The 16,498-nt window shown below is 43.2% G+C and overlaps 2 protein-coding genes and 1 long non-coding RNA gene across 7 annotated transcripts; 2 read left to right on the top strand and 1 right to left on the bottom strand.

Annotated features, from left to right (window-relative positions):
• Positions 1 to 2: 2 nt before the first annotated feature.
• Positions 3 to 2,545, bottom strand: LOC136535211 (uncharacterized). Of its 2 annotated transcripts, none has more exons than XM_066527515.1 (5): positions 2,346 to 2,545; positions 1,170 to 1,413; positions 795 to 1,071; positions 624 to 701; positions 3 to 492 (listed from the first exon to the last, which is right to left on the bottom strand). In XM_066527515.1, exons 2-5 carry the CDS (start codon positions 1,403 to 1,405, stop codon positions 445 to 447), a joined length of 639 nt encoding a protein of 212 aa, XP_066383612.1. In that variant the 5' UTR covers positions 1,406 to 1,413; positions 2,346 to 2,545; the 3' UTR covers positions 3 to 444. The 2 variants fall into 2 exon arrangements, with proteins under 2 accessions (XP_066383612.1, XP_066383613.1); XM_066527516.1 differs by having other exon boundaries at positions 22 to 492; positions 795 to 1,068; positions 2,346 to 2,544.
• Positions 2,546 to 5,346: 2,801 nt separating this feature from the next.
• LOC136535219 (photosystem I reaction center subunit II, chloroplastic-like) lies at positions 5,347 to 6,295 on the top strand. The gene has a single exon (XM_066527526.1). It carries the CDS (start codon positions 5,484 to 5,486, stop codon positions 6,078 to 6,080), a length of 597 nt encoding a protein of 198 aa, XP_066383623.1. The 5' UTR covers positions 5,347 to 5,483; the 3' UTR covers positions 6,081 to 6,295.
• A 7,095-nt stretch (positions 6,296 to 13,390) lies between these two features.
• LOC136535221 (uncharacterized) lies at positions 13,391 to 15,465 on the top strand. 4 transcript variants are annotated; one of them, XR_010778963.1, is made up of 4 exons: positions 13,391 to 13,892; positions 14,296 to 14,457; positions 14,860 to 15,078; positions 15,204 to 15,465. It is a non-coding gene; the product is annotated as an uncharacterized lncRNA (long non-coding RNA). The 4 variants fall into 4 exon arrangements; XR_010778962.1 differs by having other exon boundaries at positions 15,195 to 15,465; XR_010778961.1 differs by having other exon boundaries at positions 15,178 to 15,465.
• Positions 15,466 to 16,498: the final 1,033 nt, after the last annotated feature.

The raw sequence follows: 16,498 nt of genomic DNA, 5'->3' as shown, positions 1-16,498 counted from the left end.
AGGTATGGTATGCTGTTTCAGCCTGAACTCAACCATACGGCAGGCTAGTCCACATTTGAAAATTTTGGTCAGTTTTCATTGAATGATTACCATAAGTCTTACAAGCTAAAAGTTTACGACAATTAAACATCATAATTCATTGGTTCTCAGCCAACATCCAACTTTCAATGTTCCTCAACGGTTGAACATTCCTTCCTCTATGATTTTGAGAAACCATCTATTGTATCCAAGTTTCATTGTTTCTCACAAAGGTGCCCACTACCCACAAAGATGGAGCTGCACCTCGCTAGATCAGGAATCTAACATGCTCTTTGCTGTTGACATCAATTGATCTTGATCAGAGCACTCATAGCACCAAATTTGATGCTGAGGTTTGTCTGCCACCAAACTATAGATTTTGGCCAGCAGCTAAAGTCAAGTCCAAAACTTCATTCGCCTCGACCTCTATTCTGAATCACTCTCCATGCTCAAAGCCTTCAAGCCTCTAGCTCTCTGCAGGTTGTTTCACTCGTATCAGCAACAGCCAACAGGCAGTAAGAGAATGCCAATTTGAAGTTGAATAGAGAGGTACAGGTACAAATGTACTTCTTTAAGCAAAACAAAATTGTCTACATGCAGGCTACCTTTTTAGAACTCTTCTTCTCTCTGACTTCATATCTCTCATGCGACAAATCTGATAACCAAGCTCCTGGGCTCACCATCTATAGTTGTCAAAAAATGAAACAGAAGACAGGACCGAAAGAATGAGTATGATCATAACAATGAAATGAAAACTTAGTGGAAGTGAGCATTACAAGTAAGCACTTCTGCATCAACTTGGGCCTCTTCTTTGGCCGCTGTGGCAGCTTGCAGCCCTTCATTGCCATGAAGTCCTCCTCCTTCTCCTTGTTTGACAATGCAATGAAGAATCTTGGCAACGCAGTGGTTCCCTTCTCCTCTGTTATGCTACCAAAGTCGAACCCATTTCCATCCAAGGGAAATGGTGAACCCCTCGTTGTGTAATACCTGTCCTTCTCTGGCGATAGCGCCATCGAGTGCTTGTAATCATTCACCAGTGAATCTGATTTCCTGCTGACAGAAGGTATTTTGTATAATGTATCAGGGGCTCAGGGAACTTGTTCATATTATAGTGGGCAATGCAAACAAAGCCTGTGCACCGCTGAAATTACCTGCGGTTAAGAGTGCTAGGGCGCCGTGGTGAACGAAATGTCGCAATGTCAGCTCCAAGGAGGGGTCGAGTAGCACGGGGTATGGCACGTCTCAGACCTTCAGATGGCGACCGCGATGGTGAGCCGTCATCACGCGTCTTGACGCATCGCAGCCTCTTCCGGCTGCCCCATTGCAGGAAGAGGTTTGGCTCGCTGGGAGGCCTTGAGGGCCTCGAGTCCTTCGCCTCCTGATCCATCCTGTATCCTGGAAGGGAACACGGCTAGTTAGGCACCAGGTAGTGAATGAAGTCAACAGAGCAACTCTGGATCAAAGTTTCAGTGGATTTAGTGAACTTGGACACTCAAATCAGATCAAAATCCTGCCCCGAAATTCATTAGGAAACTATGTTGCCCAGAAGGGAGGGAGGGAGGGAGGGAGGGAGGGAGCGAGAGAGCGAGAGCGAGAGCGAGAGCGAGAGCGAGCGCGAGCGAGCGAGCGCCCTTCCTCTCCATCAAACGCATAGTGCCCTCTTACGGTCTTTACCCCCAACTAGGATGGAGTGATGAGATTAAAACAAAAACAGAAACTGAACCCCTAAACTTTGCACAAGGACTCTTACAAAGGGTAGAATCCTACTCCGCGGTCCATCTAGAAGGGGTAACGGAGCATGCAGTAGAACTTGCAAGCAGAAAATCACTCTGTTTTGGACCAAAAATCTAATCTTTCTCTTCAAAAGGTGACCTGCTACAAAGAAATCAAGCACGCAAGAACAAAAAAATTAATCCACCGAGTCCCAAAAACTGGCAAGAGGCACCAAGATTGTGCGCATAAGAGTGGACCAAATGATGCCCTGGTGTTCAACGACCTAAACATCTGGTCAAAAACACCCATGAAACCCAACGACAGAGAGTCGACGAGGCCGTAGAAGGAGAAATCTAACGCTCAGCTTCAAGCACAATCCATCCGCCAAAACCAGATCGAGAAAGAGTTCCTACATGCGAGAGAAATCAGGGCCAAACCTTCCAGTTCCAGCTACACCAACGCGACTAGTAACCAGGATCCAGATTCACAGGTCCAACGCACTCAATCCAACCCCGAGACGAGACGGCCTCCAAAATCCAAACAGGGGGAACACACACACACACAAGAGCTCCCAAATCCCAGAAGAATGGGGACGAGAAAGAAGAGGTGCTTACAGTTACAGATTTGCTACTCCACCGCCGGTCCAACACTCCAGCAAACCTCTCGGAAGCCGGTAGGCGGATGTAGAGGAGCCTCTGGAGTAGAAGTGGACGAGTTGTTGCGGGATTAGGCGGCTGGGTGTTGCTTCCTGGGCTGCTGCGCCAACGCGTTCTTCTGGGCTAGAGAGACGAAGAGGCAGACAGGCGGGTGCGCGGTGCACACACCCCTCCTGTTATGGATGGGTCCGCTCTGCCCTGGGAATGTCTGTGGCCGTCGGATCGGGCGCGGACGCCTCTTGATTCGGAAGGGTGTTTTTTTTTTCCTTGCCCGCCGTCTCCTGTTTGGCGCTCTAGGTGGGGATTGGGGAGCGTGGAATGGCTATATCGCATTGTCGTGTAGAAAACGTAACATTGCTCCTTTTGTAGATAGGCCTCGTTATTTAAATATATGAAATATGCTTCATGGTCTTCAATCAAGACGTTATTTTTTTTAATCATAGACACTTTGCCTTTCCCATGCAGATTGATTACCACAAAATTACTGCATGTTTCCTTCTTCTCTTTTTTTTTAATCAAAGGGAGAGGGAAACTTGACTCTTCGGGGCCTTGGCATCCGGCCGACAGCCTCGCAGCCCATTGGACATTTTGCGGGCCAAAAGTAGTCATCGTGGTATGCGGGTCACTCGAATCAAGCCTACTTCAGCCCATATAAAATGAGTAGAATCATACTACCTCCTCTGGGCCAGCACTGACGCAGCCCACATTGTCTTGTTCTTGTCTGATCACGTGTGTACATCCAGGACGATCCGGTTCATCACTAGCGCTCAAATGACGCCAAGTCGCCAATTTTGTTATCCTGTGTGTGTTCATTTGTGTTTTTTAAACACATCACACAGACTCAGTTTGCGTTCGATGTTAATGATAATCTAGACAGGTTGTGAAAACTTAAACGTTGCCTATCTAAATAACAGCTCCATATCCTTTCTACAGCCCACGGAGGAACCAGTTGAAGGAAGAATAAATTGTGGCCTTATCAGTTCCTGATTTATTTTAAAGGTAATAGAGACAATGGCTCTTTGCTGTAGTGCACAAAAAACTCAAACCAGAACTGACCAAAACTTCACCGACCAGGCCCTAACACAACTATAAGTGTTGTGAAAACTTAGGAGTTGGAATCTATGTGACACGGTTTTGTTTTACTCCAGCTTTTTACTATATTATTGTACCGTCTCCTAATTGCATGGAGGAGCCGAGCTTTATTGTCTCCTAATTGCTTGAACAGCGTTGCTGATTTAGGCCTCGTTTGACACAGTTTTTTTTTTCAATAGCTTTACACGAGTTGTTTGAAATTGTTTTATGCCAAACAGATTCACACGTGAAGCTTCTCAAAACCTGCTTTTGGACGGTGCTGAAAAGAATCTCCATACTATGTTCGATGCCCAAAAACCATGGATGGATATTTTTGATGAATCTGGGTTTCCAGCAGGGTTTATTCAGAAAACCGTTAAGGTGGACCCAATTATCAGATTTAGTCACGTTTATCCGCGACGAAACTGACTTGGAAAGACTCCAGAACACTCTAGAAGGTAAACCACCGCGACAGAGCCTGGGTGGCTGCCATGTGGGGCCGTCCAACACCACCGGTAGACCGCCCAGCCTGTGGGTCCCACAGGTCAGCCCCTCCTCGCTACGTCAGTTCTTCACCGCCTTAAAGATTAAATATACGCCGTTGTTCAAGGTCGGTTTGATTCGATGGTCCAAATTTGACGTTGTCCCATATATATACGCCCCTATACCTCCTCTAGAAGGGCATCCTAAAATCATAATTCATATCCTCAACTCAGGATCAGATGATCGCATTTAAGAAATATTAGTTCTCTAGTAGGCTCTACTCTTATTGTACCTAGAAAATAGTGAGTTAGAGAGTGAGGGAAGAGTATGGAGAAAGTACCGGCTTGTCGGTGCTACCTCTACCGCTTGTACTTTGACGGATCCAGGCTCTTCCAAGTCTGCATCTGAGATACTTATGGTAACTGATTTCTATTTAAAGTAAGTATTGTACTCTTTTGTTCACAGGTTCATAGTTCTTTTGAGTACTCTAGTTCTTGCTAGCTGGATTAGAGTAGTAATCGTTAGCATAAGCGTGATGCTTAGGCATCGGCTACCTGCGTTTACTTCCTGCTCTCTGGTTGCTTGGTAGCATAGAGTGGTGACAATTCTGCGTCGATGCTTGAGTGCATGCGGGTCCAAAACTGTCAGAACTTTACAAGATTTCCTTGTTTGCCTTCACACATCCATCAGTTGAGAAATAATTGTTTATTTGTTCAGCACCGAAGCAAGAACACTACTCGATGCTTGCATATTTTTTCCTTCAGCATCGGTTCACACAATTGCATGACTCGATGCTTCAATATTCTCTTTCATCTTTCAGCGTTGGTAAAAACCTACGTTGTGGCTAGTGCAAGGAATTGGTGTGGGTTGAAACTAAAAATAGTTGCTTCTCACAGCTTCAACTTGCTTTGTGTGCCCTTATGTGAAATTTTGTGCGAGTACATTTTAAGAACATCTATATGTAATAAAGCATTTTTGTTCAACGGTTCACCGAAAATAGCTTCGGATTGTATCGATAGAGCGAGCTGCACAGTCCATGAGAGCATATATATATATATATATATATATATATATATATATATATATATATATATATATATATATATATATATATATATATATATATATATTAAAAAAAACTGTTTTATTGGTGAAACAGGCGTGTGGCAAACAGAGCCTTAGCTTTGGCCAGACTTTATATCCATGTTGCACAGTCCTACCGGCTACCGGCTGCACCATGATGCGATGATGATATTGTGATGTCCCACGCTCTCCTCCGTCGGGACGTGGGAGCGTCGTCGTGTGGAGGAGGACGAGCCCGCGGTGACGTGTGTGGATGCCCAGTCTCCCCACGTATCAAAATCCGCACTCCCCATTGGCCGGACTCATATATCCCCTTATCCACTTCGCCACCCGCGGTCTCGGCCACCACCTCTTGTCCTCTTAGCTGCGTGCTCGCGCGGCGCCCTCTCCATCCAGCACGCTCTTCTCCTCTTGCGAGATTCGCTTGCTCAATCCTTTCTTCCAACAGAAGCAGCGCCCATGGCCATGGCCACGCAAGCCTCCGCCGCCACGCGCCACCTGCTGGCCGCCGCCTGGGCGAAGCCACGGCAGCTGAGCTCGCAGCTCGCGATGCCGTCGTCCTCCCGCGGGCCGGCCCCGCTCCGCGCGTCCGCCGAAAAGGCGGTGACCGAGGAGGCGCCCAAGGGGTTCGTGCCCCCGCAGCTGGACCCCAACACGCCGTCGCCGATCTTCGGCGGCAGCACGGGCGGGCTGCTCCGCAAGGCGCAGGTGGAGGAGTTTTACGTCATCACGTGGACGTCCCCGAAGGAGCAGGTGTTCGAGATGCCCACGGGCGGCGCCGCCATCATGCGGGAGGGGCCCAACCTCCTGAAGCTGGCGCGCAAGGAGCAGTGCCTGGCGCTCGGCACCAGGCTGCGCTCCAAGTACAAGATCAACTACCAGTTCTACCGCGTCTTCCCCAACGGCGAGGTGCAGTACCTCCACCCCAAGGACGGCGTCTACCCGGAGAAGGTTAACGCCGGCAGGCAGGGCGTCGGGCAGAACTTCCGCAGCATCGGCAAGAACGTCAACCCCATCGACGTCAAGTTCACCGGCAAGAACACCTTCGACATCTAATCCATCGCATGCATCACGTACGGCCGGCGACCCAAATTAAAGGACTGGGTTCTTCTTCTGCTTATATTATAAGTTAGCTGGTGGTGGTGCCATGCATGGTTTGATAGATGATCCATGTGTAATTTTATTATCAAGTTTTCTTGGTGACCGTGGAGGCGCAGCGTGGGATTATGTACATGTTCATTTGCTCGTCATAACGTTGCTTCTTTGCATAACACCGATCCATGATCATCGTTAGTAATTTAGTCCTATATATACGTATATATTCATTCACTCCGTCCAAAACAACTAGTATACATATTTAAAGTCATAAGTACATGTTAATATTAATTAATAGTATATAAATTTAATCGGTCTTAAACAAGTTTGACTCAGTTTGATCCTAAAATTGCATCATGATATGAATATGTTCCAAAAAATCAGACAGTAGTCAACTATTGATTCAACACCTACAAGTTACAACGACACTACTCCGCTTATCCTAGCTACGCCTGAATTTTTCGAACAAGCATGCCACTTGCTTGTAAGATAAAATCAGGTGTTGTTTAGTGTTTAGTGCTTAGTGCACGGAATTATAGTGTACAAAAAATTGTGTATCTTAGAGGATTTTAATGTAGATGCTTTAGTTACACCAACTCTATATCTAGTATATTTTATCTAAAAAAATCATAATATTGTGTATGGTGTACAATTCTTTTTATTAAAAGGCCTTTCGGATCCTTTCGTTTGGAAGAATTGAAATCTACTTAATAAACTAGGCTATTTAGCTTAGAATTTAACATTCCACAACTTTTTAAAGTTCACATATAAGCCTATCTTAAATTTATAGGATGACATATACTGATTGTATCCATTCGCCCAGGCCCCCACGTCGTCCTCTACGGGGCGGCTCGGGCGGCTCCACTCCGCCTACCGCGAAGCGCTCCCGTTGCGCCGCCACGGCCTGGCCGCCACCAGAGCTGGACTTCGGCAAAACGAAGGAAGGCAAGGACGGCGGCAGCTAGGCCCTCTGCTCTTCTTCCCCACCCCTCTCTCTCTCTCTCTCTCTCTTCTGGTGGCTGGAGATGCTCCCGTGCCTGCACAGGGCGGCGGCTACCGGCAGTTCCCGGCCCGAGGTGCGTGGATCCAGTGTTCTCTCGGGCGGATCCATTGTCTACGTGCCTAGATCTAGGTTCTGGTCGGCCCGCGCCCGATGATGGCCGGGGCTTCTACGGCGGCGGCCGGGGCTACTGCGACGGTGGTGGCTACGGCCGGACCCGGGTCCTGGGTTGGCTCGCGCCCGGTGTGGACCTCCTGGTGGCGGTTTGGTAGTGGTGCGAGTGTGGCCGGCGGCACGTGCTGCATGGCCGGCGATGCTGGTGGATGGGCTGTGGTGGCGCGCGGGATACTGTGCGTGGTGTGCGGCGGCGTGGGTTGTCTTGCGTCTCGGCATGCTGCACTCTGCTCTCGGACTTCTGCGCGCTGCGGTGCTCAGTTCTGTGGAGGGCCGAGGGGCGGCGTGCAGACAGCGGCAGATCGGTGCGATGTCTGTTGGAGTCCTTGCGCGACGTGGATTGATGCGGGGTGAGCTCGGCATGGGTTGGGACATTGGTAGGCTAGGCGATTGGGGCTTCTTTTGATCCCGGACCTCTTCTCCCCGCTAGCTGCCTTCCCCTTGCTCGAGCTGTTCCCTATGGTGAGTTGGTCGTAGCTGCCGGTTGCTGGCCGATTTTGCTGGTTCAGGCAAGGGGCGGACTCTCCGTTGGGCTTCTCCCGGCGCTTCTCCTGGCCAACGTTCCTTGGGGTGAAGGCCAGGCGGGGCTGATGCTAACCCCTCGACGCATCCTACCTCATAGGGTTGGGTCTCCGGCGACGGTGATGTGGAGGTTGTATGAGGTCAAGGTGAAAACTTGGATGACGATGTCTGTGGACGTCGTTTGCCTTTTTGAAGGCGTCCTTTTCTACCTCTCCTCCTACTGTGCTGGATTTTATAGGTGAAAACCTTCCTTCACCGGCTAGCTTGTCGATGCTCTTGGTGTTATTTCCTTCTTGGAGGCTCTGCTAGGCTATCTAGTTCTCCGCTGTTGATCTCTTGTAGTCTGCCACAGCGCTCCTCCAAGGGTGGTGGTGCTCGGTGCTCTAAGCTGTCTTTTCCGGTTGAGGTGTCTTAGTTAGGCCTTTTTCTTCAGTCAAGTTGTTGTTAGTTTGGTAGTTGTTATTAGTTGGCTCGATTCAACCAAGTTGCAAGTAGTGGAGTGAGTTGTGATAGCTGTAAAGTTGTGCAGGATGAGTAGGGCACTCTCCTTAGTTGTATGATTTTTTTGGCTCAGTTTCCATTCAAAAAATTGGGCTGGCACTTGCCTTTTTTTTCTTTCTTCATCTAATAGAAATCACGGCAAAGCTTTTGCCGTCCTTTCTAAAAAATTTTATAGGGTAGGAGATGGAAATTAATTCTATAGATCACCATGCTATGTTTCTACTTTGCAATTTATAATATGCTCTTCAACTCGCTCATCTACGATATAAATACAACACATAAGTATCTCTCTCGTATATCCAACAATAAATATATAAATATAATTCATATACAACCATATTAGCTTAATTATTATGTGTCTAAATTATGATTATTAAAATGAAGCCAATTCTAAGGATCCAAACGTGGCCTAAGATTTAAGTGTATAGATCTGCATACAATTATGAAAAACAATAGATCCATAATCATTCGAGGAGGACGGTATCCTAGAATGCACACACAATATGTGTTTAAGCATGGTCACCAAAAAGAATATATGGTGTAAAAGTATTTTATCTCTTCGATGTCTTATTTCATTTTGTTGTTTCGAACACATAAGCTAGAGAATATTATTAAAGCAGAAATAAATACTCATTTAGTCTTATCTAGATGAAACCTCTTTTTCTCGTATTTTATCTCTTCAAAGTCTTATTTCAATTTGTTGTTTCCATAACATAAGCTAGAGAATATTGTGGCAAAAATAGGAGCTCATTTTATCTCTCGCTTTATTTTTTTATCTCATTAAAACTACTAAGACGACAACACATTGAATGAGAATTAAACCCTAGGACTAAACTTAGTGTTAAGGGCACCAGCCGTGTATGAAAAAGGAGGTCCTAATAAGTAAATTAATGCATGACTTTATAAAAATAGAGGTCCTTGGAAACTCAAAAGATCGAAATTTTATACATTAGAAGGGTCCACACATCAAAGGAGGCCTCAGACAGAAAAGGCTTAAGTATCGACCATAAGCTGTTGTTGCCTCCATCGCTAGCCACGAGGACCAGATAAAGTGGATTTTTTCTATTTTAAATCGGGCTCACTTTAAGGACCACTTCCCTCGTATTGTGGTAGAGAAATTAATGTCTACATCTATTGCAATATAAATGAATTTTGCAAATGGAACATAATCTGTTGGTTAGGTTATGTAAAAAAAAGGTTTCTTATAGTAAAACATGTCTACCTAAGCTTGAGCTTTCACGTTAGTATGGGTGGTCAGATTTTCATTATTATCTCAATAGTATATATCGCCTTAATCTCTTTTATAAAATTTATAGAAGTAGAATGTGTCCATGTATATTCACAGAGATGAGTATGTGTGCACTTATATATGAGTGTCGTAATGTTTTCTTTTATGGAATACAAGAATACATATATTCTTTTTCTTTATCACAAATTAAGCTACGAGTCACCTCCGATACTTGGGCCTACCCGTTGAGATTTTATAACGGTGTTTCAAGAAAGCCACATGTGTAAAATAGTATTTTATGTTTTCAATGTTTTGTTTCATTTAGTTGTTTCAACAACATAAGTTAGAGAATATTGTGGCAGAAACAACTCTTTTAGTTTTGTCTAGATGAAACATATTTCTTACACATTTCCTATTGTACGGTCGCCTGAAATCTGTCTCTCTCTCAGGCGACGCTTCTATCCGTTGGATGAACTTCAAGATGTGTGCACCTGGTTTGGTTCCTATTAGGTCCGTGGTTGCTATTGGGTCCGGGCACTAGAGACTGCACCCGATAATACATCGCTAGACCCGGTCCTAATTGTGCCCGCTGCCGACAAACTCTTCGGATTCTTTTTTGTTTTCCTCAAACCGCGCACCCATCAGGCATAAGAGGAATCCAAGGCGACTTCACCTGGGTCGTGGCGACTTTCCGACGATTTGCCGCATCCTCACCGCGGCGCAACGATTTTATCGGCGAAATCCCCATCTTGGGTGACGCTCTATGTTCCGTGGGTGCCGCATCTCCTTCCTCCTTGTTCGTCGTTGCTGCATCACTTATTGGTTGTGTGTACTCGATCCCATTTCCTGATTGGGTGTTGATTTCGTCGTCGATTGGCTGAAATCATATTTTGAGGACGGCACGGGGATGGAGGTTTTTGCCAGTAAGGTTGGGATCCTTGCAGGTTTTGTGTTGTTCTTTTGCGAAATAGCGATTTTGGTGTAGTGATTGTGTTTGTTTTTCCTTCTCTCCATTTTAGTTAGGGTTTGTTCTGTAGATCTAGTTCTTGTTTCTTGTTTTATGTCAGTATGCTGCTGCTCTGTCACTGACTATCAGAGATAAGCAAATAAAGGGTTTCGATGTCCTCGTGCACCTCATTGTAGTCGCGGTGATCAGGATCCAGCTCTTCCATGATCAGATAGGTGTCGGTTGCAGCATGTTTCTTCAGTTTGGCAAGCTTAATTGTTTGCTGAGGCGCTTAGCACGATGACTTGTCTTGTCTTCTGCTGTCTGAAACTCTATCATCAAAAGGAGTCCATGAAGCATTGGCCCCTCTGTCAGCAACTCCTGCATCCATTTCGCGTGCAGCTTCCCGAATCACCGGTGATCCCACGTGGGGGAGGTACGCTGCTGTTGGTCTTCGGCTAACAAATTGACTGCAAGATGTGTGCATATTTGGATTTCTGGGTGGCATTTGTTGTTTCACAATTTTCAGCGATCATTGTATCGATTTGTTTCCTCAAAAGGGGATTAGGAGAGGTCAGGCCACCATTATCGGTACCTGCATGCTGTTGTCCTGGAATCTGAGAAACTCACTGGAGCCCACATCTTCAATTAATATGGCTTGCCCTGGAATGAAGTCGAAGCCTAGTATTAGGCACTGCAATTTGGGCAAGTCTCCAAGTATCTTCAGATAGATGTCGGAGCTTGCAAACACTGAACCCCACATTTATTGTGTGTTGTTTAGCTTGAGACACTTAGTCAGCAGTTGCGTCCAGTCCTTTATTTAATTCTTTTAACCTTAATTTTTTAAATCTTTTAAAACATTATTTGGTTTGACCAACCACATTGATTTTTAAAAAAAATATTTGGTCCAAGAAGTGAAGTAGGATAGCCTGCGGATTCTGTAAATCTGATGCATGATTGGTGACAAGAAGTGAAGTATTTTTTGTTGCTCTGTCCTGCATATGCTGCTACTGTGACCTTATAGTGGTGCCTGTTTCTTGTGAATGTGAGAGGTTTACCCTATTGTTTCCTTTGGTTGTTATAAATTGTCTAGTGTAATTTGCGCATTATGGTGTAGCAGACTGATGTCTTGTAGGCCGTAGCTTTCATTCCACTTTTGGAATGATAGTTTCAGGGCTTGATAAGTGGCCAAGTAGATGGACTTCATTTTCTCTAGGTTTTCGACTTGCTCATGGATAACCTATGCTTGAGTTCCCTGTTAATACATGTTGTAAGCTTATTGTATATGATTATTTCACATCATCACTGTTGTTTCTGAACTCTCTGTAACTTGCCAAATTGTAGGATTGTGGTCCAGGTCATCTCCCCATTCGTTGGCTTCAGCAGCAATGTTCTTGCTGGCAACAAGTGACCTTTCTACAGGTTTATATAATTTCCACAGCGATGGATGAAGCAGTACCTGGTTTCCTGAAGCTGAAACTTTTCTGCAACATTTTGTCATTTTTCTCCTCACATTCAAAGTTCAGAGTTTATGATACAAGCATGATTGGTCCTTGAATACTATACAAGCATGACTGGTCCTTGATACAAGCTGAAACTTTTCTGTTACTGTGTTCTGCATATTAGTGTGATCCATAGTCAGTTAACTTATCTTTGCCTAGGTTATTTATCCTGTGCTTGTCCTTCTCTTATTTGATTTTGTTTTCTATTGTACATGGTTGGCTCCCTACATTGTATACTTAGAAAGGATTGTTTGGTCCAGGAAGCAATCAGGACATTGACATTGTAGGAATTACAGTATAACCCTATGAAAATCATGGAGTTTAAGTGTTCGGTTTGCTGCCATTGGTGCATTGATGTTCAGTTTAACAGAGACAAGTTCCAAGTCCTGTGTTGCAAGCTTTTACTTTTCTGAAAACTAAATGCAAGTGACTAAGAGCATTCTTTTGGTGTTTGTTCTTTTTTTCTGAAAATTAAATGCCCTGCTTCTCATGATGTGAAAGTATCTCAAATAGATGAACTCTGCTGATCCAAAAGCTCAAATAGATAAAGGCATTTGAATGTTGCAATCATCTGGTTAGGTGTTATATATGTAGGTTAACTGTTTTTTTCTGAAAATTGAATGGCAAATATTGCAAGTTCTATGCGCTTTGTGCATATTTGCTTGTTTGAAAATGGCTACTTGTGTTCATTAACCAAAATTACCATAGTGTATGTTTGAATGTGCTCTTGGAACATGGCCATGTATCATAAGTCAGTCAGTGAAATTAACACTTTAGTTATTCAATACCCAGCCTGAAAGAAAAAAAAGAAGAGAACGTATATGTTGTTAAGGAGAGATGAAAAGCTGCAGTAGGTCACCTTGTGCTTTTATATTATTTGCACTGAATTGTATATTATCTGCACTGAACTATTTATATAGGTGTCATAGTACTGGTGATGTTATTACTGTATGCCTAGTTTTGTAAAGATTGTAATGGCCAATAGAAATATGGACGTTTTAGTGGGCCAACTGATGTGTGTGTGATATATCCTTTTTGTTTCATTGCTATTGATTTTGGGTAACTATTTTGTACTTCTACTGGAAAGCAACATATATTTATTTAAAATTTTAGTTCTGATGGTGACTTTACACCAAATTGTTCTTTAGGACAATAGCTATAGACAGGATACAATAAGGTCAACCAAAAGGTTCTTTCCAATGAGATACACAAGCAGAAACTACTTGGTTCTTGTAATGATGTTACATATCCTACTGACTAAAGTCAGAAACTACTGTGCCTCTCCAATTTTACAATCACAGGAAATACTAAAATTTTGACCTTTTCTGTTTGTTGACTTCTAGAATCATGAGTGAAACAGGGCACACTGTACAAGTCACTAACCTCTCGAACAAAGTATCTGAAAGTGATCTTCATGAGTTCTTTTGGTTCTCTGGTCCTATTGAGCACATAGAACTTATCACAATAGTGCCCAACTGCTCATTTGTGCTACCTGCATAAAACATATACTGTAATAATGGTGCTCTCCCCACTATGTGTTTCTGCTTCATAGGTTGATGATGGCCTCTAATAATGATTAGCCATATGATTTGTTAGGCAATGCTTATGCCGACTGGTCCTTGATTAGCCATGTGATTTGTTAGCCATTCATGTGTTCTTATTGTTGCATTTATTTTGCTATCTGATTGGTGGTTGCTATAGTGCCAATTGTTAACTTTGGTAAATACCAACCATGGGGATGCCGATTATAGCTTTCCTGTTTGTGCAGGACGTTGCTGCCAGAATAATGGCCTTCTCACAACAAGGCCCAAGGGCAGTGTGCATCATTTGAGCAACTGGAGCTGTTTCTACAGCAACCCTTCACCAAGATTCAGACTCTGGTGGTGTGGTTACATATGAGGTATATTGCTGTTGGTTATCATTGGCCTAAAAACTGCTGCATGTATGTGTTTTGTTCTTCTCTTGTTGCATATTTGAATATAAATGTTTGCCCACTGTGCCAATTAAACACAAGGTTTGCTGCTAGCATTTGCCTGGATAGTTGGATTGCTTGCATGTTACAGCTGAAGTATTGCTATCAAAGGGGAAAAATAAATCATAAAAGAAGGCATTTGTTTTCACACTTTCTCTTAATTAGTTAAGTATGCTGAGAACGTCTGCTTTCAGTCCAAGGTTGGGGTTATATCCTTGCAGGCCATACTATACAAGATACTTTCTTTTTTTCATGGAATTGTTCATGTATACTATGATTATTTTGTTCTTATTTAGTTTTGTACCCTTGTGCTTTATTGTTGATTTGGCAGGGTCGATTTGAGATTTATTGCCTTTTCGGGTCATACTTGGTGCTAGATGATGGTGGCACACGGACCCGAAGCGGAGGGCTTTGCATTGCTTTGTTTGGTCCTGACCATAGGGTTATTGGTGGGAGTGTAGTTGGAGTCCTGACAGCAGCTGGAACAATTCAGGTGATGGCTGATTTCTGTGTGATAGAGAATTTTCTCACATACATAATACTCAAATTTGAGTTCACAAAACCTCACAGCTTGGAAAATATGCTCTAGCTACTTTCAAGTTGTGTTGGTGCAGTATTATAGAAATAAGATGCATCCACAGTATACTACTAAATTTTGAAGTGCTCTGTTCCTATTAATATTAGCTGTTGATGAAAACCAAACAAATAAAAAATTTAGGTACATAATTGCAATCACAAATAATGTAAATTGCAATTATTGGGCACCGTAGTTATAGTTCTGAGCATATGCAATATGCTGGTGTTGATACGCAACAATTTCACCATTGCATTTGGTTTTTATTCTTGTGTTATATAAACTGAACACACGGTGCCTTTTTTTGGATGCATGTTTCAGTTCTCTGCTTAGCTATCAGAAGTGACAGGCGTAATGAACCCTATCGAGGATGGTTTCTCGTGGGCGCTCCAGAGGATTCAGAAAGAGGAATCAGGCAGCTCTCAGGGAATGCAACGTGAAACTTGCGGTAGCGTTCGGCGTCCTCAACGAGTGTTTCAATGCGGTGAAGGATTGGCGGACCAAGACTGACATGCTCCACCAAGCTGTGGATAGCCTTGGGTAAGTCTTTTTGAGTCAGAGTGAGACATGCACATTTTTGTGCTGACCTTGAGATGTCATTCGGTTATATATTAGGTCTTGATTGTGTCGCTTATATAGAAGGTGTTTCGTGCTAGAACAAACAGGTATGAATTTAAACGGCTAAGCTACGAAGGGTTGTACACCATGGTTCTGGAGAAGGATGGAGAGATTGTTTCGTCAGCCATGCTGAGGTTTGTACACCAGCTGAATTTCATATAGTTGTAGTCTGTAGTATCCTCTTCTTGGTTCCTCTTCTTGGATGTTGTAGAATAGTAGGAGCTCACATCTTGTAACTGTGTATTGCATATACTGTACAAGAAAGTTGTGTTTAGTATCCATTTCTTGATTGCACATTTATAAGTAGTAAATTGCACACTTAAATTTCTGCAATTATGGTGTTTACCATGTGCAATATCTAGTATTTATATATAGCTTTCCTACTATTTTGTTTTCCTTTTTACATTTGATGAAGCAGGAAAAACATATGTTCAGAAAGCTTGCAATAGGAAAACTCTTTACTTTAATAGTCCAAGTGTACTATCATTTAGATTATCACATGATACTGAAACTACTCTCACAATGCATATAACAACACCCATGTATGGTAATAGTACTTAGAAGACACAAACCTGCTATGCTATCACTTAACAGCCAAGCACCATGCCACTTAAAAGGTACAAACTAAAATCTGAAATGCAATATGCCAGGAAAACTTGTACACTTACACAAAGGAACTGATGAACAACAACAGACAACAATCAGTTGTGATTTGTGCCAACACATTTTATTTCTGTTTATTGTGATCTATGATTTGTGCCAGCACGGACAACATTTTTTGTCCTTGTCTTTCCATAGAAAAAATTGTTATTTGTGATTTGTGCCAACACATTTCATTTCTGTTTTTTGTGATTTGTGATTTGTGCCAGCGCGGACAACATTTTTTTGTCCTTGCCCTTCCATAGAAAAAAATTGTTATTTGTGATTTATGCCAACACATTTCATTTCTGTTTATTGTGATTTGTGATTTATGCCAGCACGGACAATATTTTTTTGTCCTTGTCCTTCCATAGAAAAAATTGTTATTTGTGATTTATGCCAACACATTTTTGGGACTGACAGGCTAGGTGGTTGTTGGTTGTTGTTGTTGTCTTTGTCTTACAATAGAAAAAAACTGTATTCTGTTTATTTTGAATATTGTAATGAGTTACACAAAGGAATTTCATCTACAGTTGTGTATTTGTTTGTTTTTGAACGAACCAAACACAAATAAAATTTCAGTAGTATTCCTAGCTAACAGATTACTTGCAATTCGTTTTCAGTGATTCTGGAAAGAATTTCTCGCGTGTCTGTTTAGCCTACAAGAAATTGGCATGGTGAATCTAGATGGAATATGTAGTTG

The sequence above is a fragment of the Miscanthus floridulus genome, unplaced genomic scaffold (genome assembly GCF_019320115.1).
Source record: "Miscanthus floridulus cultivar M001 unplaced genomic scaffold, ASM1932011v1 os_2617_1_2, whole genome shotgun sequence".
Classification (NCBI taxonomy): Eukaryota; Viridiplantae; Streptophyta; class Magnoliopsida; order Poales; family Poaceae; genus Miscanthus; species Miscanthus floridulus.
Note: the sequence above shows the minus strand (reverse complement) of the source record. Positions and strands in the feature narration are given on the sequence as shown.

What these genes read in the sequence shown, in the direction of transcription:
- LOC136535219 (XM_066527526.1), top strand. Translation starts at nt 5,484, where the DNA reads ATGGCCATGGCCACGCAAGCCTCCGCCGCCACGCGCCACCTGCTGGCC.
- LOC136535211 (XM_066527515.1), bottom strand. Translation starts at nt 1,405, where the DNA reads ATGGATCAGGAGGCGAAGGACTCGAGGCCCTCAAGGCCTCCCAGCGAG. An exon ending in TGATGCAGAAGTGCTTACTT is followed by an intron (nt 702 to 794) that starts GTAATGCTCACT and finishes TGACAACTATAG; the next exon opens with ATGGTGAGCCCAGGAGCTTG. An exon ending in AGAAGAAGAGTTCTAAAAAG is followed by an intron (nt 493 to 623) that starts GTAGCCTGCATG and finishes AACAACCTGCAG; the next exon opens with AGAGCTAGAGGCTTGAAGGC.